Here is a 25,445-nt window from a genome sequence, read left to right on the forward strand (position 1 = left end):
AGGGTCAACCCTACTAAACCCTTTGGCTGTGTACCACCACTGCTGACTGTACTAGGGGGTGCAGTTGCTTTAGGAGCTGCAGTGGTGGGGACTGGATTTTTCTTAGTGCATTCACTGCCCCAGTGTGAAACTGATTTGCAGGTATTACACCAAGGTTTCTTTGGGCCATCGTTCTTCTTTTTCTTGTTTCCATTTTGGGAACCCCCCTCCTTATTGCTAGTTTGGGGGCCTGAAGACTTCTGGTCCTTTTCTTTATCTTTCTGATTCCCACCCTTCTGGTCTGTTTTCTTCTGGTCACCTTGGTTCTGGTTTTTCTGCTTAATCCTTGTTCTGACCCATTTGTCTGCCTTCTTTCCCAATTCTTGGGGAGAGGTCAAATCAGAGTCAACAAGGTATTGATGCAACAGCTGGTTCTGACAGTTATTAAGGATCTGTTCTCTCATCATAAGATTGTACAATCCTGTATAGTCTGAAACTTTACTTCCCTGCAGCCAACCCTCCAGAGCCTTAGTGGCACAATCTACAAAATCAGTCCAGTCCTGAGTCTGTGCTTTTTGGGTGTCTCTGAACAACAACCTGTATTGCTCAGTGGTTAGGCCAAACCCTTCAATAAGAGCACTCTTCAGAACAGAGTAGTTTTTGGCATCCTCAGGTCTAACAGTGAGGAGCCTGTCCCTCCCTTTCTCAGAAAAGGAGTACCATAAAATTGCTGCCCACTGATCCTCAGGGACCTGCTGTACCATGCAGGCCCTCTCAAGAGCAGTCATCCATTTGTGGATATCATCCCCTTCCTTGTAGGGGGGCACAATTTTTGTCAGGTTTCTATTGTCATAGGCCCTGTCTTTTTCTTTAGGAACTTTGCTGCCACCAGTGGCATCTAAGCCACACAATTTTTTCTCTCTTGCTAAAGCAAGTTTAGCTTGAGCCAAGGCTACCTCTTCCCTTTCTATTTGGAGTTGGACAGCCCTCATTCTGGCCCTATGCTCTATTCTCTGGGAGGAAGTCATTCCTCTTTGAGATTCTCTTGAGGCACTAGAAAGGTGAGAGTCCCTTGACAGAGATCTCTCCCTTCTATTACCTGGGAGAATTTGGTTATGAGATCTGGAGTGGTGCTGGCCCCCTCCATTCCCATGTAGGTCCAAGTTGGCCTGGTTAAGCCTGGCAACCTGTACCTGGTTTCCCACCTGATCCTGATCTTCAGGCTCTTCTACATCAGAGCCTTCCTCTGGGTCTTCCTCTTCCTCCTCTATTCCTTCTTGAAGATCCTCATTCTCAGGGGAGTTTATCCCTTCCTCTGTTTCTAAGGGAGTCTGAATCGCCTTGTCTAGGTCATCCTTTTCTAGGAGAGCTATTAGGGAAGGAATGGTAGGGCCTCTGCCCTTTTTTAGCCCCCTGGCTGTGCACAAGGCACTCAGGTCTTTGTGGCTAAGGTTGTCATATCTGGATGTTGTCCCTATAGGATCAACTATTACAGGAGCAGAGCCTGAAGCTCTACCTGTATCAGACATGACTGCTAGTGAGGTGTAAGTGGTGCACTTACCTACACTAAGTGGTTTCCTACTGTACCTTGCTAGTGAGTTGTAGTCAGGGTGTGCTAATCCCTTTAATCTACAACTACTAAGTTCAGTAGAACTTAATATGCTAAGCTTTTGATTTATATGTACCTAGAGGTACTTGATGTGATCTTTCAATTTGATAAAGATTGCAATGGTAAAACAAACAGCAAGCTCAAATCCGCACCGCTGCACACCAATGTGAGAAGTTGGCCTGATAGGTAGTGTTTCCAATTCTGGAACCACTGGTTATCAGTCCAAGCAAACCCCAAAGATGTCAGGTTGTAAGTCAACCTTGTAGACAAGCTATCCTAGTGGTAGCATGGACTAAGCAGCCTTAAAGGCTTAACTTAAGAGGTCGTGTTAAGCGAGCTTGTTTTACCACATACAATCCTGTAATCAAATGAAAGGACACCACACAAGTATATATTATAAAAATATATGTATTTATTACTAAATTACTCCCCAGTACTCTTTATGAGGAAAGGGGCACAAGCGTTAAATCAAAAGCACTGTTACACATATAAAGTTGCACGTTTATGGATGAGGGCGGGTGGCCACTCAGACCATATATCAAAAAAGTGGTATAAGTAACACTTTACGAACAATGGTTAGGCCTAGGGCCTAGAGATTCGCTGGGAGCAGTCAGGACAAGCAATGAAGAAGTCGGGAGTAGCCCACAGGAGACGGATGCAGCACGGAAAGTGCAGCGCGCACCAATGCACTGTCAATGGTGCGTAAAAGTCAATTAAAGTGAATAAAAAGATACTTCCGCTGAACCTAGGAACACAAAACTTTAGACACAGACCCTAGAGGTGTGTACCAGTGTAAAGACACCGGCGTTGCAAAGTTACCTCACCCACAGGCCGTGGGTGCACAGGGTCGAAGTGGCGTCGGGTTCTGTCACGCAGGTTCTGGGTGCTTGGAGCTGTTGCAGCTGCAGGCGCTGTGAAGCAGAAGTGTCCGGTGCGATCCAAGGGTGGATCGATGTAGAAAAGTACCTGAAAGCAGAGGGGACAGAGTCTGGGTCACTCAGCAGTGACCAGGGTGGAACCAGGACGGAACCAGGCAATGTCGGGCGCAATCAGGCGGTTGTCGATAGGCTTCTCTCCGCTGTCACGTGGGCTCTGGGGCATCTGCGACGTCCAGGAGCAGGTCACGATCTGTCCCACGTAGGCTCTCGCCGTCAGCACCGTCGGCTTGAAGATTGTAGCAAACAGCACTTGGCAAAAGCAATCCACGCGGAACCGGGAGATTGCTTATCACTCGAACCAGGAGGGTCAGAGTGGGTGCTCCTTTTCACAGGAGCTGGTGCAGATCTGGAGCAACCAGAAAAGCAAGTCGTATTTCGAAGTTCGTCGGCACAGGGGCCACAAGCCAGCTGGCAAGTGACCGGGCCAACGCGTCGAGCGCACACAAGCAGAAGGGCCCCACGCAGCACTCGTCGAGTGTGGAGGGGTGAGCTTTGGTGCAAGTGGAGCTCGGGGCTGGGGCTTCTCAAACCCCGGTGTACAGCTTCGAGGGTCACTCGTGGGCCGCACGGTCAGCGTCTCGTGGCCTTTTCAAGATGGCGTGCCCCACGCTTCCGGTCGCCTCCACGGGTCTCAGCTCTGCAGGGACTGTGGATCGGGCAGGTAGAAGGCAGGCAAGCTTGATCTCGTCGATCTCTGTCGCTCGAGTTCCGGCGGGAACTGCAACAAAGCAAGGGTCGAGGGCTGGATGGTGCCTGTTTGCACAGGGTGGTCACTCCTTGACCACAAGGGAGATTCTTCAGTCTTCTCACGTCGTGTAGAAAGTCGAAGGGTCCAGATTTCGTTTCTTATGTTTCTTCAGGATGATCTGAGGTCCGTTGGGACTGCTCCCCCTCTTATTCGAATCTAGGCGGTTGGACATCCTGCTAGGTCCCCTCCTATGGGTGGGACCCAGGAAGGGGGTGGTTACACCCCTCTCCTTTGATCCTGGCCGCGCTGGGACAGGGGCTGGGAGGCCCCAGAACCGGTTTGGCCGGATCCTGCCAGGGGCAGCCTTGTGCTCCCCAGGCAGTGTCTGGTTTCATTGAAACCTCCCTACTCCAATCCACTATCTCCTGTCTGGGGTGGTTTGACACCGCCCTGTGACAGGAAACTCTTTGTCCAGGCCTCCTCTGCCGGGTTTCGGTCAGCAGCAGGAGGTCAGACCCGTGTCTGTGGCAGGGGCATCCATTTTGTGGATCTGAGGCTCATTTTAAATCAACCGCGTTTCAGTAAAGTAACATGTCTTCTCCCTCTAGAAGGGTGGAATGCTATCCCCGTCGCCAGAACTGGCGAGGGGATAGTATTCCAATTCGTATGACACCTTACACGACATGTTTTGATAAAGCCAAACCAAAGTTGCTATATAACCGCGAGGATTATAATGCGCTTAAGAGTATATGGTATGGCATTATCCCGGATCAGCTTAGGGAGTTGTTCCCGACAGCTGCAGACAGGCTCAGCTCATGCCAGAGCACCATCTCACATAAAACCACGCACTCTGCCTCCAGGATTGATGAGGCCTTCCATAGGAGTGGCTTACAGGCTATATATGTGTCCAGATATAGGTTTAGATATAGGTATACTATATCTAAGCAAGGGGTGATTACACCCACTTGCCCCAGCTGAGTGATCAGCCAGTTGTGTCAATTTAAGAACCAGCCAGGGGTGGCAAAAGCTATGCTTCAGCCCCTGGTAGGCCTTGGTGGCACCTATGCCCTGGGCACCTATAGTGCATGGTACAGGGGCTGACAAGGAGTCCATTTCCAATTGTGGTATGTACCTATAGCACATGTATTATAAATTTAGAGAGAGAACAGCAGGCTGGGGGTCTGATTAGCAGGCCCACAGCCTCAGTAAGTCGAAAACCAGTGAAGCAAAAAGCAAAAATTGGGGTGACCATAGGATAGCAGACCCTACTCTCCTACAGGGTGGTATGAGGTTAACTACAGAGGTATCCTCTCACTGTACATCCAGTGCATCTGTAAGCACCACTGACCAGCTTTCACCTCAAACTGTACTTTCACACTCTGTCCCTGGCAGCACTTTGTCCCCTGCCCTAAAGAACCAAAACCGGGCTCTTCCTGAAGTGTAATTGCTATGTCTTGTTGCCAATATAAAAAACCAAAAGTAAGTATGATGTGGCTACATGGGCCCGGTCTGTAATAAACACATGATATGTGCTTGGTCTGAGCAAGCATTCAGATTGGGAAGGTGCAGATGAGCAGTCTGAAACTCACTGTCATGTTCAGTTTAACTAGTCATTCATATGATGCAGTGTGGCTTGAATGGCCTCAAACCACAGAAGAAGCCCGGCCAAGTGCAATTTGGGAAGTGCCTGGTCTTCAGACCGCATCATTGTCTTGCCTATCATTGCTGTGCACAGAAGATGCTGTATTTTGGACCGCAGCAGACTAACCCTTGGAGCCTTTGCCTTTACAGAGACATTGCTCATCAAAATGTAAGTGGATACATCCAATCTGATGGCTTCTTCATGTGGTCTCTAGTAGCCACTGGCCATCGGAGTGACTTTAAAGCTTCCTTGCCCATCTTTGGTGCCTCTTGTGTATCTTTGCCCTCCTTTTGAGGGGCTGTTGGTGTGTATAGCTGTTGCGATTGCTGTACAGGTATAAGAATACTGGTAGAGCTGGTCCTTTAGGTCTAGGTCCAGCTGGTGGTCTCTTTGACGCGGGCTGAAGACCCTGCGGGCACGGTGGATCTGGTGGGCTGCCTGAGCGAAGTCAGCAGCTGGATGACCCTGTCTTGTCTCAAACTTAATGGGGACAAGACAGAGGTCATGCTGTTGGGTCGTTCGGCTCCATCTGCGGTCGACCAGATCTGGCCAGTTTGGGTCCCCCTCCAGTCCCTAGGGATGCTATTAAGAGCTTGGGTGTCTGGTTAGACAAGTCCTTGACGTTTGACCATCAAGCTGTCGTGCTATCTGCCACCTGTTTTGGCCTCATTAGAATGCTGAGGAAGATCCTTCCCTTGCTACCATTTGAGGCCAAACAAATTGTTGTTCAAGGATTGATTCTCTCCAGATTAGATTTTGGAAATGCACTCTACCGTGGAGCTCCAGACTTCACACTGAGGAAGCTACAGGTGATCCAAAATTGTGCGGCCCGGACCCTGCTTCAAATCCCCCGCAGGACCTCTGTTAGACCTGGATTAACAAAACTGCACTGGCTCCCTGTAAGGGATAGGATTAGTTTTAAATCTCTCTGTGTTGCTCATCAGGCATTCTGGGAAGCTGGCCAAGCAATTAGTCGTCCCTTAATCACCCCTTACCTCCCCAGCAGACAGATACGGTCTACCAATGCTTTCTGTGCTGTCGTGCCAAGAGTTAAACGGTCCAGAGCAGGAGGTCGTTCCTTTTCCCTGAATGTGGCTAGGCCTTGGAACGGTCTACCCCTATTTCTCAGGTCCAATTCAGATCTTACCTCTTTTAGGAAACACCTGAAAACTTTTTTTTCAATAAATATATATTTTTTTTCCTGTTTCTGTCACTAGCCCAGCTGTCTATACACTGTTAGCTTTAGCGCTTGGACGCCTCTGGGCAGCTATTTGCGCTTTATAAAACACATTTTCATTTCATTTCATCTCATTTCATTTCATAGACCCTACACCCTCCATTGCACCCAGCTTTGACCACATCAAAGATGCATTTGTCCTTTGTGCACAACAGATAGACCGGCAAGTGAGTTGAGTCACGCGTGATGAGGGTGATGGCGCAGCGTGCCAGTAGACATCGAGAGAGGGTCAGGAGAACAGTTTGCTGGTGAGAAGCGAGTTGGAGATGGGGAGGAAGAACCTGGAAATGGCTTTATTATTTGAAGATTGTCTTGCTAAACTGAATTTTGTTTTTTTAACCTTTGCTCCATTTCTTCTGAACTGTTCTATGAAGGAGTCGGAGTTGCATGAAGGCCTTTGTGTGGTTGCCATCCTTGGAACTGGACCAGGGTTTTGTAACCACTATAATGTATTAGGGCTTCTATGGCTTACAGTTTGACTGAACCCACCTGCCATGCTGAGTGCGGGTTAATATTACAAGACGTGTTTGTCCCCCTTACTGTTTGGGCCATCTCCATGGTAGTCTCCAGGGGCCACTGGCCATGCTACTTCCTATTCGCCAACCCACATGGGTGTCCCGGGATGGGATGCGTGTTGCCATTGTCTTCCGCAGTGGAGTGCGATTTCTTGGGGTTACCTAGTAGTACTTTTACTGGCACTGAGTGGAGTTAGCTTTCTTACTTTCCACTCCGCGAGTTGTCGTCTTTTCACCAACATAAGAAGTCTCTAGGATGTCATGTGTTATTCATAAAGAGTGAGGCTCGCTGTCCATTGGTCTTCAGAGCCCTGTAGACCAGAAGAAGCAAAACTCACTTGACTGATGGGCTTGCTGAGCACTGCACCATTTTCTGTTGTCGCCTCTTGGAATATTGGAAAATGTAACCAAGTCCTGTTGTGTATGAAAGTTTGAGCTGAAATGAAATACAGAAAATTCTTTAAAAATAAGTCATTTTAATATTGTTCCTTGCAGGCGTGTTATGCTGCTTCCGCTATTGGGTACCTGACAGGCCGGTAAGCTGTGAACCGTTCACGTTTTTTGAGTTTTTGGCAATGTTTCCTACTAGAGAAGGTTTGGTTTAATACAGTGTCATAGAAGGGGGATGGGGCGCATGGACCCAGAGATGTCGGTGCCCAAGCTGGCACGGTCACCCATGACTAGACTTCTTCCTTAGTGATGGTGGGCACCATGGCTCAAGTGTCTTAAGCAGGTTCAGTGAAAGGATGTACTTCGCCTGCACAATCCTTGTTTTTTAAAGAATTAGAAGGCCATAGGATTTCCTCCAAAGCTATTTGGGTACCTAGAAAGTTTGTGAGTGTATCTGGGAAACTTCCAATAACATTGGTTACCCTGAAATGCTTAGGGCATGTAGACATCAGGGAGGCGCGGAGCGCGTGTGCACTGAGTAGACATCAGGGAGGCGCGGAGCGCGCGTGCACTGAATACATGGGAACAGCTCATAGGGCCTGGGTTCCCAGGACGCCACAATGGACTAGACCTTTCTCTTTCCGCTGTCTTCACCTCTCTTGCCCTAACTCTCTTTTCATTTGGACCCCTCTGCATCTCTGCTGTTTGGACACATCGTCTTGTTTCAGCACTTGTTTCCTTTTTCAATGCTGGGTTGTTTCCACCCACCGCTGGATTGGATTTTAACCTTCTTCAACTCCTGCTTGATTCTCCACAGTTCCTTCCTCTTCTTCCTCTTTGCCCTTTCATCTTTTTGGCTGCTTCATGTTCTTTATGGCTGAAGATGCGTTTTCCTGAACAGGAGCAAACGTCCCCACTTGGCACACCCGTAACCAGTAAATTAGTAAATCTCTTTGTACTCTATAAGTGCATTATAGGTCAAAAAATGAACCCTAATTTCCTTCATTATTGGCGTTGATTTCATCCCAAGAATGTATGCCTAACTCTATACTATGGATTAAATAGACGTCCATATTAAAGGGAAATAAAGAAAATTTGAGTACATTTTTGGGAATACTCTAAAGCGTTGGACTCTATTTTCTTTTATCCCATGCTCACTTCTCTATTTTCTTTTCTTTGTAGCCCCGGCGCCTGCCTCGTCGTCTCTGGCCCTGGCCTCATCAACGCGCTAAGCGGAATGGCCAACGCCAACGAAAACTGCTGGTAATATCAGCCAAACAGGATACATTTTTATTATCGTAAAAAGAGTTGTTTGTGGTGGGGCAGTCTGAAGACCATGCCTGCGTTGTGTAGGTAGCAATGACTTCAGTATGATTAACAAGTTCCTTAATAAGATGTAAGAGATGTTAACTAAAATGTACATTTCAGCAGGTTACCTCACCTTAAAGTACTGTTGTGACTAATATCATCCATAAACAGTATTTTGTTTTCCATACTGACAAACTACTTAGGTTTTTATGTGGAAGTTGGATTCCTGCAGTGAAAGCGTTCGCTTTATTGTGTGGGACTTTAGAAAAATAAGTTGGGGGTGCGGGGCAGGTGAGAGTCGTTTGAACTGCAGCTTCAGAAGCGGTTGCTTCTGTTGTGCTGGTCATGTTATGGGTTTTTAGCATCTTGTGTTCTTTTTTTGTCCTATCTCCATAAAAGTGACGCTTGTTTTTGTTTCAGGCCGGTGCTGGTTATCGGGGGCTCTTCAGATAGAAACCAGGAGACATTGGGGGCGTTCCAGGAATTCCCTCAGGTGAGTCGCCATAATGTGGCCCCGCCACTGGAGCCTGTTCTGACGCATCTGATGATTATGATACTCTGATATCCCCTCTCCGTCGTGACTATGCCGAGGTTACTGAGCACAGCATTTCATTCTCTGTCTTGCTCATCATCTCTTCTAAGAGAGCCTGAGCGGGAACACGGCATATCCCTTTTTTTTTTGTTGCTACCAAGGGAGCAGCATGCCACTAAAAAAATGGTTGGACAACTACTTTCCACTCTGTCCAGAGTGCCAACCTGTCTATGTAAACAGTAGAGTAGCCCCTCTCCCAAGTGCTCACCATTTGCCTTTCTGGGCGAGGTAACACAGGTTTCTATTGTATCCTTTCCTGGGAGTCGTTTGCACATCTCTCCAGTAGGCAGAAAGCGGTCTCCGATACAGTCAGCTTAGGAAACTTTGGGACGACAAAGTGGCAACTTTGTAAAAGTTACACTCTACAACAAGTTACATTGATTTCAACTTGAGTATCAAGTCATGCTTACTGTAGGAAGCTGTTTGATATCTTACAGTACTATCTTTAGTAGACCTGGTCAGAAGTTAGCAAGGCCGAGGGGTTGACTCGTAACACTGCACTCACCAATGGGGCTACTAACCTTCTTCATGGTAAAAATGACAATAGGAGGTGTTTACAGTGGAAACATGTAAAAGTACATGTTCCACATTATAACATACAGTACCTGGCCTCAGGGCTCGATAAGCCTACCTTAGAGGTGGCATACATATATTAAAAAGGAAGGATTGGGGTTTGGCATAGTTGATTTAGCAGTTTAAACTGCCCTTCCAGTCTGTAGTGGCAGACTGGGAGCCATATTCTGCCTTTGTCATACCCAGGGCGGCACAACCAGTGCTGCAGTCCCTGGGGTGCTCTCTATCTTACTGGGTCTTGGGTACCATATAGTAGGGACTTACAAGTAAGGCAGTGTACACTAATTGGGGATGGCCAATTCAACATACCTTTTGTAATGGATTAGAACACTGGCACTGGGATCTGAAAGAAACAGGTTAGTGTTAGATTCCTTACTTTAGAATATCCCCAGTTGTCAGACTGGATCCGGAATTTTTTTGTCAGCAGTACCCTTGCGCGTCGGCAGACGTCGTCTGCGGCTCCGCGTCCGTCGTCTGCAACGTGTTCGCCGGAATGACGTCGTCGGAGTACTTAGACGCCGCCCTCGCGTGCTGACGTCCGTTCTTCTTTTTTCAACATCAGCAAGCGCAGATCCGGGAAGAGCGTACCCTAGTCAATTTTTGACTAACTTTTTGGCCTAATTTGGCTATTCTTTTTGAGTTGACTTCCACCCCTGGTGCCAGTAGGGATGCCTGGTTTCAAGCCGTGCGATTCCTGTCACCACCTGATTCCTGTGACTGACCCTCACCGCCGGTGTCTCTACTGCCTCGGGGCCGACCTTGACAAGTCGTGCCCCGACTGCCGGGCCTTGACATTGAAGGCTAGGCGGGAGCGGTCCCGCAAGCTCCTCTAGGTCCGGCAATTGGGTCCGGAGCTCACACCGTTCGTCGGGCTCCAAGTCCTCACATTCAGGTAAGTCGAGGCACTCTAAAGAGAAGTCGAAGAAGCGACATCGCTCTTCTGACTACCCTCGCCGGTCGCGTGACTCAGCCGAGGGTGCGGGTGACACCACCCGCCGGAGCCGCAGGCGTTTCATCCGGTCCCATAACCTCCGGTCCCTGGACTGCGTGCGACGCCGGAGGAGATTTGTGGTTTCCTCATTGCCATAAGGACTCACTTCCCTCCGTTGAGGCCTGCCGGTGCGCCTTCTGGTTCGCAGACCAGACTGGGGGTCCTAGCGAGCCGGCCGCTTCAGCCCCGGTGCGGTCGTCGACTTCGGTCCGGACGCCCCAGGCCCCCGTGGGATCCAGGCCTGGATCCCAGTCGACGCCAGTTGACATCACAACTCCTCTGCTGGCACCGACCGCTCTGGTGTCACTCCCGGCGCCGTCTTCGGATGATGCCGTCCCCGGTTTCAGTCCGGGTCCGGCATCGGAGCGGCGCCGCTCGGCTCTGTCTCCGGCATCGGTGGGTGAGCAATTCACCTATGACCCGGCTCTGTCATTTCTGCCTGTTTATCAGGACAAAGATGAAGGGGAGGACTGGGAGGGGTCTGAGGACCCTCTGGCACAACAGTGCCAGTTATCTCAGGACTCGGCAGACGAGCTGGGGGGCGGGGGGGGCAGTGGTCTTGACACATCGCCAGACACTGGCTTCATCTCTCCCTCTTCCGTGGCTACGGAGGAGGGTGCTACTTATGGTGTGGTGTTGCGCAGGGCAGCCAAGACCTTGGCTCTTGAGCTCCCTGATGTGGCCATGAGGACTATTCTCCTCACCGAGGTTCTTTAGCCACCAGTAAGCTCTTCAGAGCCTCTGCTGCCATTTAATGAGACCCTCAGGGACGTTCTGCTGGGCACTTGGTCCAAGCCCTCCACAGTGCCCCCTGTGAATCGGAAGGTGGCCTGACGCCACCGCCCGGCTCCGGGCGACCCCTGCTTTCTGTCCGTACACCCCACCCCGAGAACCTGGTCATCCAGGCCTCTACGTCCCAAACCGCATTCCCGACTGCTCCTCCAGATCGGGAATCCAAAAGGTTTGACCAGTTTAGGAAGAAACTGTTCTCCTCACTTAGACTGGGGTTGCGGTCTATCAACACCACTTGCATTTTGGGCAGTTACACCCACTCCTTGTGGGATAAGGTTGCGGACGTGCTGCCCCAGTGCCCGGAGGAGGCCCAGGCATGGCTCGCCCAAGCTCTTGCTGAGGGGTGGGATGCAGCACTTTACTCCATCCGATGTGGACTTGATACCATGGACTCGCTGGGCAGAGCGATTTCCACGACGGTGGCGATCTGTCGCCCAGCCTGGTAGAGGTCCGCCAATTTTTCGGGGGATGTCCAGTCCACGCTCATGGACATGCCCTTCGATGGCCGTCTCCTTTTTAGCGACAAAGCAGACAGTGCGCTAGAGCGTTTCAAGGACTCCAGGGCTACGGCCAAGTCCTTGGGCCCCTCGGGCCAGCACCAGCAAACTTCTGCTTTTCGTCCCTTTCATGGCCAAGGAAGGGGTGCCACCACACGTTCGTCCAGCCGCAGGCCGCAGAACCAGCCTCAACGCGGTCGCGGACGTGGGAACTGCCGTGGCGGTGCAGTCCACATCCACTCCCGCAGCATCTGCCTCAAAGCCTTCCTAGTCCGAGCTTTCAGGCCCATTCGACACCAGTCGGGGGCAGGGTCCGCCATCACCTTCTCCACTGGCGTACCATCACCTTGGACAGGTGGTTGCTGCAAATCGTCCGAAGGGGCTACTCCCTCCCCTTCGAGGCAACCCCTCCAGCCATGCCACCGCAGTACCACCGCATGTCGGGAGATCACTTGCAACTTCTGCAGGAGGAAGTCACGGCCCTCTTGGCCAAGGGGGCCATTGAGCGCGTTCCTGGGCCAGAAGTAGGACGTGGTTGCTACTCCCACTACTTTCTGGTACCCAAGAAGGGCAAAGGAGGCCTACGCCCTATCTTGGACATTCGGAGCATCAACGACTTCCTCCGGAAGGAGAAGTTCAAGATGCTGACTTTAGCCCAGGTCCTGGCTGCCCTAGACCCTGGAGACTGGATGGTAGCGTTGGACTTGCAGGACGCATATTTCCACATCCCCCACCTGCCGGCCCACCGGCACTACCTGCGATTCACGGTAGGCCATGAGCACTTTCAGTTTACCATGCTCCCCTTCGGCCTCACCAGTGCACCTCGGGTGTTCACGAAAGTGATGGTGGTTGTCGCAGCTCATCTACGCAGATCAGGGCTTCCAGTCTTCCCCTATCTCGATGACTGGTTGCTGAAGGCGGGCTCGCCCCAGACTGTCGTCTCCCACCTCTAGACTACTGCCGATCTCCTGCACTCGCTGGGGTTCTCCATCAATGTGCAGAAGTCACACCTGTGCCCCTCTCAGAAGCTCCTTTTCATCAGAGCAGTTCTGGACTCTGCGCAGTTTCGGGTTTATCCTCCCGAGCAGCGGGTTCGGGATATTCAGGCTCTGATTCTGATCTTTCAGCCTTTATCACGAGTTTCGGTCAGGTTGACGCTGCGGCTCCTGGGGCTGATGGCCTCCTGCATCCTACTGGTACATCACACCAGGTGGCAGATGCGGGCCCAGCAGTGGGAACTGAAGTTTCAGTGGGCACGCCATCAGGGCAACCTGTCCGACCACGTCCTGATCTCAGAGAGCACTGCGAGACAGTTGCAGTGGTGGCTCACGGACCACGATTGGGTCAGAGGCAGATCCCTCTCTCTACCCCAACAGGAGCACAAAGTTGTGACGGACGCAAGCCTCGAGGGCTGGGGGGGCCACATGGGAGAGGCGGAGATCAGAGGCCTCTGGTCTCCGGCGGAGTCCCGGCTCCATATCAACCTTCTGGAGCTGCAGGTGATCCGGCTTGCACTGAAGGCATTCCTTCCCTCTGCCCGGGGAAATGTAGTGCAGGTGTTCACGGACAACACCACCACCATTGGGTACTGCAACAAACAGGGCGGAGTGGGGTCGTGGACCCTTTGTCAGGAGGCTCTGCGCCTCTGGACATGGCTGGAACACCAGGACATCACCCTGGTGGTTCAACACCTGGTAGGTTCCCTGAACGGCAGGGCGGACGAACTCAGCCGCCGGTGCAAGATGGATCACGAATGGCGTCTGAACTCGGACGTGGCACAAGGTCTCTTTCAGCAGTGGGGAGAGCCTTGGTTAGATCTGTTCGCCACCGAAGAGAACGCTCAATGTCATTGTTCTGTGCGTTGGAATTTCCATGGTGGCACTCGCTCGGTGACGCTTTTCGTCGCGAGTGGAGCTGTGGTCTGTTATACGCCTTTCTGCCTATTCCACTTCTGCCCAGAGTGCTGAAGAAGATCAGGCGCGATCGGGCCCAAGTTATCCTTGTGGCTCCGGACTGGGCTCGAAGATGCTGGTATCCCGAGCTACTCAGCATGTCAGTTGAACCCCCGATTCGTCTGCCTCTTCAGGAGGACCTTCTGTCACAGCAATAGGGGGCAGTCCTCTACCCAAACCTGTCCAGTCTCCACCTACATGCGTAGAGATTGAGCGGCGACAGTTGAGGCCATTTGACTTGCCTCCTGAAGTCTGTGATGTGATTCTGGCAGCCAGGCGTTCCTCCACAAAAACGGTATACGCCTGCAGGTGGAACAGATTTGTGGCATGGTGCACAGCAAAGGCTGTGGATCGACTTTTTGCCCCCCTTTCAGAGGTTCTCCTCTTCTTTCTTTCTCTTGCCCAGCAGGGCTCTGCTCTGGGCACTATCAAAGGCTATCTCTCGGCCATTTCATCCTTCTTAAGGCTTCCTGATAAGCCTTCTCTTTTCAAGTCCCCGGTAGTAAATAGATTCTTGAAGGGCATCACACACGTTTCCTCCTGTTCCCTTCATGATACCTCAATCGGACTTGAACCTTGTACTGACTTATCAGATGTGCGCTCCCTTTGTGCCACTTCATAACTGTCCTCTTCGTCTTCTGACTCTTACAACTGCATTCCTAGTTGCCATCACCTCTGCCAGGAGAGTGAGTGAGCTCCAGGCTCTGTCTTCTAAGCCTCCTTTCCTCTCTGTCGATCCGGACAAAGTTTTTCTGAGGACTCGTCCTTCTTTCCTGCCCAAGGTGGTTACCGCCTTTCTGGCAGTCCATCACCTTGCCCACCTTCTTTCCGCCTTAGCATCCCTCGAAAGAGGAAGAGAGGCTCCACCGTCTGGACCCAAAACGTGTGCTCTCATTCTATCTGGACCGCACACGCCAGTTCCAGGTGAACAACCAGCTCTTTGTTGGTTACGTGGGTGCTAAGAAGGGTGGGCGGTGCACAAACGGACCAGCTCTCGGTGGGTCGTTTTGTGCATTAAGGTCTGTTATTCCTTGGCCAAAAAGGAGCCTCCTTTTGGGGCTGAGAGCCCATTCCACTCGGGCCACTACTGCCCTGGGTTGGGGAGTCCCCTTGCAGGACATCTGTCAGGCAGCTACGTGGGCTTTGCTGCGCACGTTTGCTAAGCATTACTGCCTGGACAGCCAAGTCCGGAGAGATGGCTTTTTCGGCCGTTCCGTTCTCCAGGACTTTCTGGTGTGATCTTGGTTCGCAGACCCACCACCGGAGTTGGTATTGCTGGGGTATCTATTCTAAGGTAAGGCATCTAACACTAACCTGTTTCTTTCAGATGCACAAGTTACTTACCTTCGGTAACTATATATCTGTAAGCAACTCTAGTTAGTGTTAGATTCCTTACCGCCCCACCCATCCTCCCCGTTCTGCGAACCGATATCTAGGGTTAAGGTCATCCCTTTCAGGGCCCTAGTTTTATGGCACCAGTGTCGGTTTAGATCATGGCTCTGCGTTCCTGGCGCGGAAAGCTATGTACAGAACTGACGTAAGCGTGCGAGGGCGGTATCTAAGTACTCCGACATCATTATTGCGAACACAACGCAGACGACGGACGCGGAGCCGCAGACAACACCTGCCGACGCGCAAGGGTACTGCTGACGAAAACTTTCCGGGACCAGTCTGATGCCTGGGGATATTCTAAGGTAAGGAATCTAACACTAACTACTGTTTCTTACAGATATATCGTTACCGAAGGTAAGTAACTTGCGCGTCTGGTAACAGTCCTCGTGCACTTTCAGTGTCGAAAAACCTTCAGTATTAGTCCAAAACCTAGGGGTGACCATACAAAAAGAAGCATGAAAGTGTCCATTATAAACAATTCAGACGTAACTGGGACAGTGTTCATTATACAGACCTCACGGGACAGTTTACAGTTCAAAATTAACAATCCTGATATCTCTGGGAGAGTGATAACAATAAACAAAGTAGACTTCCCTGGAGAAGCATTCCCAGTAAACAATACAAATATCACTGGACCAGGGTACTACGCTCTCAAGCAGGTAACAACACCACAAAGATCATCATGAACAATAGAAACAACACTGGGACAGTGTGTCACCTTCTCAAGGTCACGCCACAACACAGCCATTCTTGAAGTTCATAAACAAACAATACAGACAACACTGGGACAATGTGCCACCTTCTCAAGGAGGTTATCGCACATTCATGAAATTCATAACAGACAATACAGAGTTCACTGGGACAGTGTATGACATTTCTTAGGAGGTAACCTCACTGCAGTCATTTACGTAGTCCAAACTAAACGATACAAACATCACCGGGACAGTGTTCATAATAAACTATACAGAAATCACTGGAATAGTGCACCTAATTCATAATAAACAATACAAACATCACGGGAAATACAGACCTAAATGGGACAGTGTTCCTAACCAGCAATATAGGCATCCATGGACAATGTTCATTATGAAGAATAAACAAGTCACTGAGACCGTGTTCATTATAAACAGTAAGGCCCTGCAGAGAGGGAGAGTTCTATGAAATATAATTTTAACAAGCGTTTGCTTCCTTAATTATAAAGAGATTATCCTTTCTCTTCTCTGCAGGTTGAAGCTTGCAGGTTGTACAGCAAGTTTTCTGCCAGACCCAGCAGTTTGGAAGCGATTCCCTACGTCATCGAAAAGGTAATGGCTTCAGACATTTCCTCTGTGAAACAGCAAGGTGGCGACAGTCCCTGCGGACTAAGGGGTGGTCTGTGCACGGTGCAGGTGCTTACCCACCTTCTTATGGTCTGTCTGGGGCGGGATACAGCCAATTTATCTATTTGATAATATTCTGCTGGTGGCAAGATCACAGGCCATGCTTTGGAAGTCTGCGGGTAGCGGGGCATAAGGCTGTGTTCCCTCTGGGTGTCTGCTAGTAGACCAGGTCAGGGCCAGACAGGAAACCTAAACCTGTTGGATATGGCGGGAAGCTGTGCCTAGAATAGGGTCATGGTCGCCCACCTAAAAGCAGCCCCCTCTCCTGCTGACCTCATGGAAAATGCAAGATAAGCCCCATGGCTAGTCTGCCCTGGACATGCTTCCAGTCCTCTATTTTGGGGGCTGGTGATGAGCCCTGTTAAATTTCATGTGTGGGGTCTGGTGTATGGGGCATGTAAGTGCTCCTTATTCCCACAGCTGTGTGGACATTTTAGATCCCTCGTCCATACTTCACAATATCAGCAGTGCTTGGGCTTCGGGCACTGTTTTGAGGCACTTTCCTGACTTAGGATGAAGACTGTTGCTGAGAGACACCCACATTTAGCTGGGCCTTCTGGACCAACCCCACACCAAGATTATTCCAGAGGTGCCGTGGGCTTGGTTCTTCTTCTCCAGGCTAAATCCACCAAGAGTATTGCATTACATTCTAAATCCCCCCCCCCGTGTCTGCACAAGAGCACCCTAATACTGCATGGTTTAACTTCAGTGTACTAGTAGCCCAGGAGGTGGGGGAGGGGGGTCATTTTAAATATCTGGTCATCATCCTTCAAGTAAATCCTATTTTGTTTATCAGCGAGTTACACTGTTGTGTGTGAATGGCTAACACACCCTCACGTGCAGTGTCACATGATGCGTTCACTCACTTGCAATCACAGCCTGACTACCCTGCAGAGCAGTCCTTCACAAACTTGTGCTGACCTAATCCGAGATCTTACAAGACTTAAATGGTGTCTCAGGTTGGAAAAAAAACTGTCCATGAATGCCATTGGACCAAGACCAGATTATTCCATGTTTTAACTGACAAAATATTGAGCTGTGACTGAGAGCGAGAAGGAGAAGCCACCTGACAGTATAAGGTCCTTGTTCATATTTAGCAGGACACACACTTGCACACCTGTTGAGTTCTGTTACCTAGTTTGGCTTTCTCCTGCCAAAAGTCCACTAGCTGAATTGGAGTTAGGCGTTCTTGGAAGGACCATAGATCTCTGCCCCTTGCAGCTAGAGGAGAGCGTTCTGATGTGTCCTGCTTCCAATCACTGCTTCCTGTTAGAAAGATTATGGGTTGAGAAGCCCCTGCACAGGTTTGTGTGAACTGCAGGTGAACGCATTGAACCCCTCCAGCGATGATAAGATGAGTTGCACACCAATTAAGTTGGCTGGTAATGACTCCTAACAGCCACAAACCTAGAGGCAGAACGAAAGACCCCAGCCTCCATGTTATGGGGAGCAAAGATCATGGGAACGAAACATACAGAGTACATGCAGTAGTGATGAAACAATAATGGGGGTGGGGAGGCAGTGTAAATCACTAAGTACAGTCAGCAGAAGCTTGTTGTAAATGTTCCATTATAAGTGGCTCATTCATGTTTGCTTTTTCGTTCCCTCTAGGCGGTGAGATGCAGCCTCTATGGCCGTCCCGGCGCCTCTTATGTTGACATTCCTGGTGACTTTGTGAACGCCGAGGTGAAAAGCAGCCAAGTCAGGTAACAGTGGATGATGGGGGGATGGTGAAGACTTTTGTTTATAGCTTACGAACTGCATCCATTGCCAACCTGGAGCAATGGCAAGCAGCAGAAGTGTGGAGGATGGTAGATGTCTCTCCCTGGCTCCCCACTCCCATCACCGAAGACATCAGGAAGGCACAGTATGTCCATATGTCTGTCAGCAGCAGGATGGAGCGCAATATAGAGTAGGATATTGTGGCCCTGTCTAGCACCTCCAGATAATAGACTGGGCAGGGGCAGAATCAATCACTTTTTTTTTTTTTTTAAATATATTTTTATTGCAGGAATCAGTAAAACAATACAGTAGCGACCAGCATTGTATTATGAACAACATTTACAGAATAAAGCCCACCGACCCCCTTCCATAACGTTTGTATACTGCTAATCAGCCCATATCCCTGGGGTTGGGCGGCAAATACAGTTGGGGTCAGTAGGATGCTGGAGCTGGTCCGGATAACACACTGTCCGTCCTCTGCTTTTCTAAACAAACCCAAAACCCCTAAAATAAACCCCCCCCCTCAAAAGTCCCAATAACTATGAAACCCCCCCTCCCCCCCCCCCCCCCCCCCCCCACCATCAGCGCCAGGGAGCTCATCAACCTAGAATCCACTGCTTGACCCACGGGGAAGGTAATAGTGCTGTCAATGCTAATGTTTAACGGGACTCGGGGCGAGTCACTGCTTCACTTTCGGAGTCGCTAGGGGTACAATGATCCCTGAGGGCCTGCACCAGCGTTTCCCACTCCAACGCGGCCTCCTGCGCCTTCTCACTACCCTGCCTCCAAGCCAGCTGATATCTTAGCGCGCTCTCACCCGCCGCCCATTTCAAAAGCTCACTGTGCCATCTGCTGCCTGCAGGACCAGCTCGTGCCTTCCAGTTCCTGGACACCTCTCGCTTAGCAAGTAGGAGCCCCAGGTCAATAAATTTACTGGAGATTTTATTCCGGGGGGTATGGGGGAACCAGTGCAAGAGCCCTACCGCCACATCGAATGATAAGTGCCTCCCTGTCACCTCCCCCAAAGTTGTCGCCACCTCCTGCCAGTAGGACGTCAGTCCTGGACAGGCCCATAGCATGTGTAGGAGGTCCGCTTCCTGAGCCGGGCACCTAGGGCATTCCGCCGAAGCCGTGGCAAAATAACGCCTGATCTTTACCGGGGTCAGGTATGCTCTATGGAGGACATAGTAGTGGACCAGTTGGAAACGGGCGCTACGTGTACCCTTCCAGGCGCGCCTCACCAGCTGGGACCAGGTCGTCTCCGGGATCTCCCTACCAATGTCTTCTTCCCAGCGGGACTTCAGTGTGGTGAGAGGAACCAACCCCTCGGTAATCAGCCTGCCATAGAGGCAAGTGACCGCCTTCACCGTGCCCGCCGACATCATTACATACTGGCACACCAGAGACAATTGAGGTTCCTCTAGCCCGTTCTGCCAGTGCGCCTGGATCGCTCGCACAATGGCCGAGTGCAGCAGAAAGTCGCCCCGGGGAATCCCAAAGCGGTCAATGAGATCCTGAAAGGACAGGAGCGCTCCGTCCTCGTACAGGTCCCCGACGAGCTGTAAACCGGAATCCTCCCAGTCCGCCAATCGTGACCAATCCCCTCCGTGGGGGAGGGCCGTCAGCATCCCCAACGGTATTTCAGGCGCATATGGCGTCCGTAGGTGGCCTCTGTTGTGAGCCCGATTCCAACATAGTCGGATAGTCCGCTCCTCCATCGACAAGTCCCGTAGGACCAAGCGTTGTCGCAGCGCGATAAAGGAGAGGACGTGCCTGGCCATACCCGTCCCTCTACTATCTTCCGGGCCTCTGAATTCCCTGGCTATCTCCTGGGTATAGGTCTGGAGCTGCGCCGCCAGATAGTACTTCTCGAAGTCCGGCACAGCGAGCCCCCCCTCGTCCTTCGGCCTCATCAGGGTATTAAGGGCCACCCGCCGCCGGCCCGTTCCCCAGAGGAACCCGACCACCATAGAACGCAGGCGACGAAACGTGGCCGGTGGGACCCAGATCGGCAAAGTTCGGAAGTAATACAATAGTCGGGGGAGCGCCACCATTTTGAGTAGGGCGATGCGTCCCGCCACTGAGAGCGGCAGCGTGGCCCAAAAGTCCATGCAGCCTCGGAGTGCTCGCACGCAGCGGGCAATGTTCCCATCCAGGAGGTCGGGCTGGTCGTGGTACACAAATACCCCAAGGTATTTAAAGCAGTCGGGCTCCCATCTGATCTCCGCACGTAGCGCAGGAGTGGAGGTACCCCTACGCATCGGGAAGAGGCAGGTCTTAGACCAATTCACTCGGAGGCCTGAGACCGCTCCGAACTCCGTTAACGCTAATTCCGCTCCCCGCAAAGCGTCGACCGGATCCTCTAGGAAGAGCAACAGGTCGTCCGCATAGAGCGAGACATAATGCGGGCCCGCCGCCGTCCACAAGCCCGTATAGTGGGCTCCCGAGCGAAGATGCATCGCCAGCGGCTCCACCGCTAGTGCAAAAAGAAGCGGGGATAAGGAGCACCCCTGCCGCGTGCCACGCTCCACCGGATATCGCGACGAGATCAAAGGGCCCGATCTAACCCTGGCCGAAGCGGAAGCGTAGAGGACTGCAGTCCATTTAACAAATCCCTCCCCGAGGCCGAATTTCCGTAATACCGTGCATAGGTAGTCCCACTCTAGGCTATCAAAAGCCTTCTCCAGGTCCACCGACAAGACTACCGGGGCCGGGGCATCCACGAATGGTTCCCCAAGCAAGCGGAACAACCTTCGGATGTTCATAGTCGTATTCTGCCGTGGGATGAAACCGGCTTGGTCCTCATGCACTAGGGAACTCATATGTCCCAGCAGCCTCGAGGCCAAGATGCTGCTCAATATTTTGTAGTCCACCGTCAACATTGAAAGGGGACGGTAGGACCCCGGATCAGATGAGTCTCGGCCAGGTTTGAGGAGAGGAACCACCAACGCCTCACACATCGAGCCAGGGAGACGACCCAACCTCTTCGCCTCCCTGTAGACCACCAGTAATCGAGGGGCCAAGAGGTCAGCGTAAGCTGCATAGAACTCCACCGGAAGGCCATCTAGGCCCGGGGTCTTGTTCCTCGCCATCCGTTTGATGGCCCCGCGGATCTCCCCCAAGTCGATATCAGCACCCAGGGTTTCCGCCACTTCCCGTCCCACTGTGCGGAGTTCCAGTGGGCTAAGATAGCTATCAAGCCGGTCTGGGTCACGTGCGGAGCGACTGCGGTATAAACTTTCGTAGTAATGCCGGAAGCAACTAAGAATCTCCGGTTGGGTGTACACCTCGGTCCCATCTGCCCTACGCATATTTGTCGTCGTTTGGGACTGGCGCGTAGGGTTGGCCAACCACGCCAGCAACGCACTCGACCTGTCTCCCTCCGCAATAGACCGGACCGTATAGGCCTTATAATCGAAACAGCGGAGCCGTTCGACCTCCACCGCCACCTTCTCCCTCGCCTCTACCTGTTTGTGTTTGCAATTCCGGGTGTCCGGGGCGGCTAACTTCGAGCTCGCGGAGTGCCCGGTCCGCTGCGTCCAAATCAGCCAGGATAACACGCCGCATGCCCACCTTCTTAGAGATACAGTAGCCCCTCACCACCACCTTAAAAGCGTCCCATTCGAACGCCCTAGTACTCGCGGAGCCGCCGTTGGACGCAAAATACTCCGTGATTCTCTCCCCTAGGTCCGCCTTGAAGACACTGTCCTCGAGGATCTCAGGGCGCATCTTCCAGGTGGGTACTGCCGGCGTCCCGGGGAACCAGCGAATGTCCAGCAGGAGGGGGTTGTGGTCCGAAATGGTCCGCGATAAATACTCTGATCGGACCGCTGCCGAAACTAGTTCGGACGAACCAAGAAAGCCATCTAGCCTGACATGCAGCTCATGAAGGCTCGAGAAGTATGAATAATCTCTGGACGCGGGGTGATGCGCCCTCCAAATGTCCGTCAAACCCCAGCGGGTCTGCCAATCTTGACGACCCTTAGCCGTCCGCCGGATCGGGGAATCGGGGAGCGGGGGATGCGAGCGGTCTATGTCCACATCCACTACGGAGTTAAAGTCTCCCCCCAGCAGGAGGGGCCCGGCAAAAAAGTGGGCCAGCGAGCCCGATAACCTGGAAAGGAAGGCAGTCTGGTCTACATTAGGAGCATACACACAGCAAACGTTCAGGTCCCTCCCTCCTAGAGTGCCTGAGATGGCCACGAAACGCCCCTCTGGGTCCAACACTGTCCTCGTGACCTGGAAGGGGACTCCCGCCCTAATCCATATTAGCGCCCCCCTGGCATAAGCAGAGTACGCCGTGGAAAAGACCTGCCCTCGCCACCTACGCTGAAGCGCCGCCCCTTCCGCCTTGTTCAGATGCGTTTCCTGCAGCAGCGCCATTTGCACTCCCCTACGCACTAAATAAGCATGAACCTTGTGACGCCTGGACATAGTGTGAAGCCCCCTCACGTTCCAAGTAACACACTTCAAGTTAGCAACATCAGCCATTGTCCCAGAGTGTTCTTGCACAGTCTCCCCGTTCGGGTCCCCACAGAGAAAAAGCATCGATCCTCCCAGCGCTGATGGCGGCCATTTTCCCCAACCAGAACCAAACCACCCAAAAACCAACAAGCCCCCCCCCCAACCACCTCAGAACAGGACCCAAACTGCACCATCCAGATCCCATCCAAACCTCGATGTATATCAACCCCAAAACCCCCACTAGTCCTACGGTCGCCACCGTAGGAAGGCCTTATGGGCCAGGTGCGGGCTGGGCGGAGGCAGTGGGCCCTCGTCGCCCAGGCTACCAGGACTATAGCAAGCCCCCCCCGGTGTCAGAACCTTCCGGGGCAAAAGCGGGAGCCCCCCAACCCTCTCTCCTTCGTTGTCAGCAAGAAAGAACGGCAACCGCCTCCCCCCTGCCGGGCCCCCACCCAAAACCAAGGCAGCATACCCCGTTACCCTTGTCCGTCCAGAAGGTCCTCCACCGATTTCGGTGTGATCACCGGTGTATGGGTACTGTCTGCCACTGAATCCTCCGAGTCCGATGGTGCCCCCTGAGCACCCGGGTTTTCTTCCTCCTCCTCGATGACTTCGCCTCTTGCTCCCGACAGTTCCGACAGAGCTTCCAACACTCCCCTCCGCTCCGATGATGTCTCCGTAGTCGAGGGCCCTCCCGTGCGGCCGCGTCGATTTCTGACCCTCTTGGATCGCCTCCTTTGTTCCGGCTCATCCGCCTGATGGGTCGAGGCGCCAAAACCATCTTTCCCTGTCCGATACAGTTCGAGCCAGTCACAGACCTCCTCTGGGGTGTCGAAGAACTGGGTTTTGTCGTCGACAATGACGCGGAGCCGTGCGGGAAATAGGAGTGAATATTGGATGCCCTCACTCCTGAGTTCACGCTTAACCGCCAGGAAGGAGAACCGCTTGCGCTGCGTCTCGTAGGTGTAGTCAGGGAAGATGTTCACCTGACTGTTCGCAACCTGGAACGGGCCATTGTGCCTGGCGGCATTTAGGATCAGGTCTCTGTCCCGAAAATGTAGCAGCCGCGCCACCACCGGCCTTGGGGTACGTCCCTGCTGTGGGGGCCGTGCTGGGACTCTGTGGGCTCGTTCTAGAGTGTAAAAGGAGGACAGACCCTCCGGGACCACCGTGTCTCGGAGCCAGGTCTCCAAGTATCGCACCATATCGCCATTCTCGATTTTTTCCGGCAGGCCCACCACTCGAATGTTATTCCTCCTGTTGCGGCCTTCCGCATCCTCCGCCCTCCGTTCGAGGGTCTCAATTCGGGATAAGGCATCCTTTATCGTCGCAGCCAAGGTTCTCTGCGCCGGTTCTAAAGTTTTCACTGTGCCCTCCACCTCCTTGACCCGGTCTGAGAGTTTACCATGGTCTGCCCTAAGGAGGCCCAGGCCCGTCGCCACCTGAGCAATGTCCTGTTGGAGGGCCGACCGAGTTGCCTCTATCGCCTCCAGTACACGGTCAAATTGTTGCTGCAGTGGTGCGCCACCAGATCTTTTGGGGTCTCCATGCTCTTCCTTGTCCTGGGCTTCAGAGTCCGAGGTGGTCTGGTTGGAACCCTTGGCTCCTTTAGGTTTCCCCATGCTGCCAGGGACTCTCCGTAAGGGTCCCGGAGTAGGCGTCTTCGTGTACAGGTGTCCAGCACGACCTTCTCGGGAGTTCGTTCTCCCGTCGGGTATGGGCGATCTCCTCCTCCAGAGCCTGTGGAGACTCCGCCGCTTCGGCTCACGCCACCGCCACGGCGTCTGGGGGCACCGATGAGGGGGCGGAGACAACCGTCGCCGGGTCGGGCAGGCCCGTTCACCCAGTATAGCTCCGGGGTGAGGGCCACCAACTCCCTCGGTCGATCTGTGGCGCCAGAGTGTCGCGCCTCCCATGTAGTTGGACTGGCCAGGAAATCGTGGCTAGTTGCGGAGTCGCGATGCAAACCACCGCCTGGATCAGAGGGCACCCGCACCCGGTGCCCTCTAGTGCGTGGGCACCCACCCGGTCGTCCAATCGAGTATGAACCCGTTGCAGAAGGTCCGAGCCTGCCAATGTCCAATGTCTAAAACAAGCGAGGATGGTGAAGCCGGGTGCCAGTCGACACCCGCGAGACCTCTTCAACTTCGTAGTTTCGATCAAGGGGACAAAGGAGTCCGGGCGCCATGTTGGGTCGCACTCCGCAACTCCGCAAACTTCGGCGGTTCTTCGTAGCCACCCCCGTCCAAATTCCACCAAGGCCCCCGGCAGGGTGTCGTCGCCTCGCTCAACCGAATGAGGGGTCTGGGGCGCCCCACAGCCTCCGATGTTCAGGATAATCTCGGGCTTAGTCCCGGAGCCGAGCTCTCAGGCGACCATCGCCATCGGCGCCCAAGCCACGCCCCCTCAGGGGCAGAATCAATCACATATCCGGGAAGCCTGAAAGATGTGCCCTCTCCAGTTACTTTGCACCTCTGTGTTCAGTTTGAGCATCAGTAGAGGATTTGAAAAGACTCTTCGGTCAAACCTTTCCTCTTCAGATGTACATTTACAGACACCGTGACCTTCTGGACACAGTGAGGGGTGTTTTAGTAAAGTTTGGCCGTCCAGGCTCTTGGTTCCTTTCTGAGTTTTGTATGCTCTCTCTTCTAGATATTCGGAATGCTGCCTCCCTCCGCCCATCAGCATGGCTGACCCTGCCATGGTGTCACAGGCCACCTCCATCCTAATGAACGCCAGGCGCCCACTCCTCATCGTTGGCAAAGGTACCATCTTAGTTTTACTG

The 25,445-nt window shown here is 52.5% G+C and overlaps 1 protein-coding gene across 1 annotated transcript in view; it reads left to right on the plus strand.

The window, feature by feature from the left end:
- HACL1 (2-hydroxyacyl-CoA lyase 1) overlaps positions 1 to 25,445 on the plus strand; it is a 148,474-nt gene that overhangs the window by 24,459 nt on the left and 98,570 nt on the right. The window contains exons 3-8 of the mRNA XM_086942194.1: positions 7,104 to 7,144; positions 8,181 to 8,261; positions 8,727 to 8,799; positions 16,322 to 16,399; positions 18,086 to 18,180; positions 25,313 to 25,425. Coding sequence (XP_086798320.1) covers positions 7,104 to 7,144; positions 8,181 to 8,261; positions 8,727 to 8,799; positions 16,322 to 16,399; positions 18,086 to 18,180; positions 25,313 to 25,425 — 481 coding nt within the window. The remainder of the gene's footprint in view (positions 1 to 7,103; positions 7,145 to 8,180; positions 8,262 to 8,726; positions 8,800 to 16,321; positions 16,400 to 18,085; positions 18,181 to 25,312; positions 25,426 to 25,445) is intronic.

Source organism: Lissotriton vulgaris, chromosome 10 (assembly GCF_964263255.1).
Source record: "Lissotriton vulgaris chromosome 10, aLisVul1.2, whole genome shotgun sequence".
In the NCBI taxonomy this organism is placed as follows: Eukaryota; Metazoa; Chordata; class Amphibia; order Caudata; family Salamandridae; genus Lissotriton; species Lissotriton vulgaris.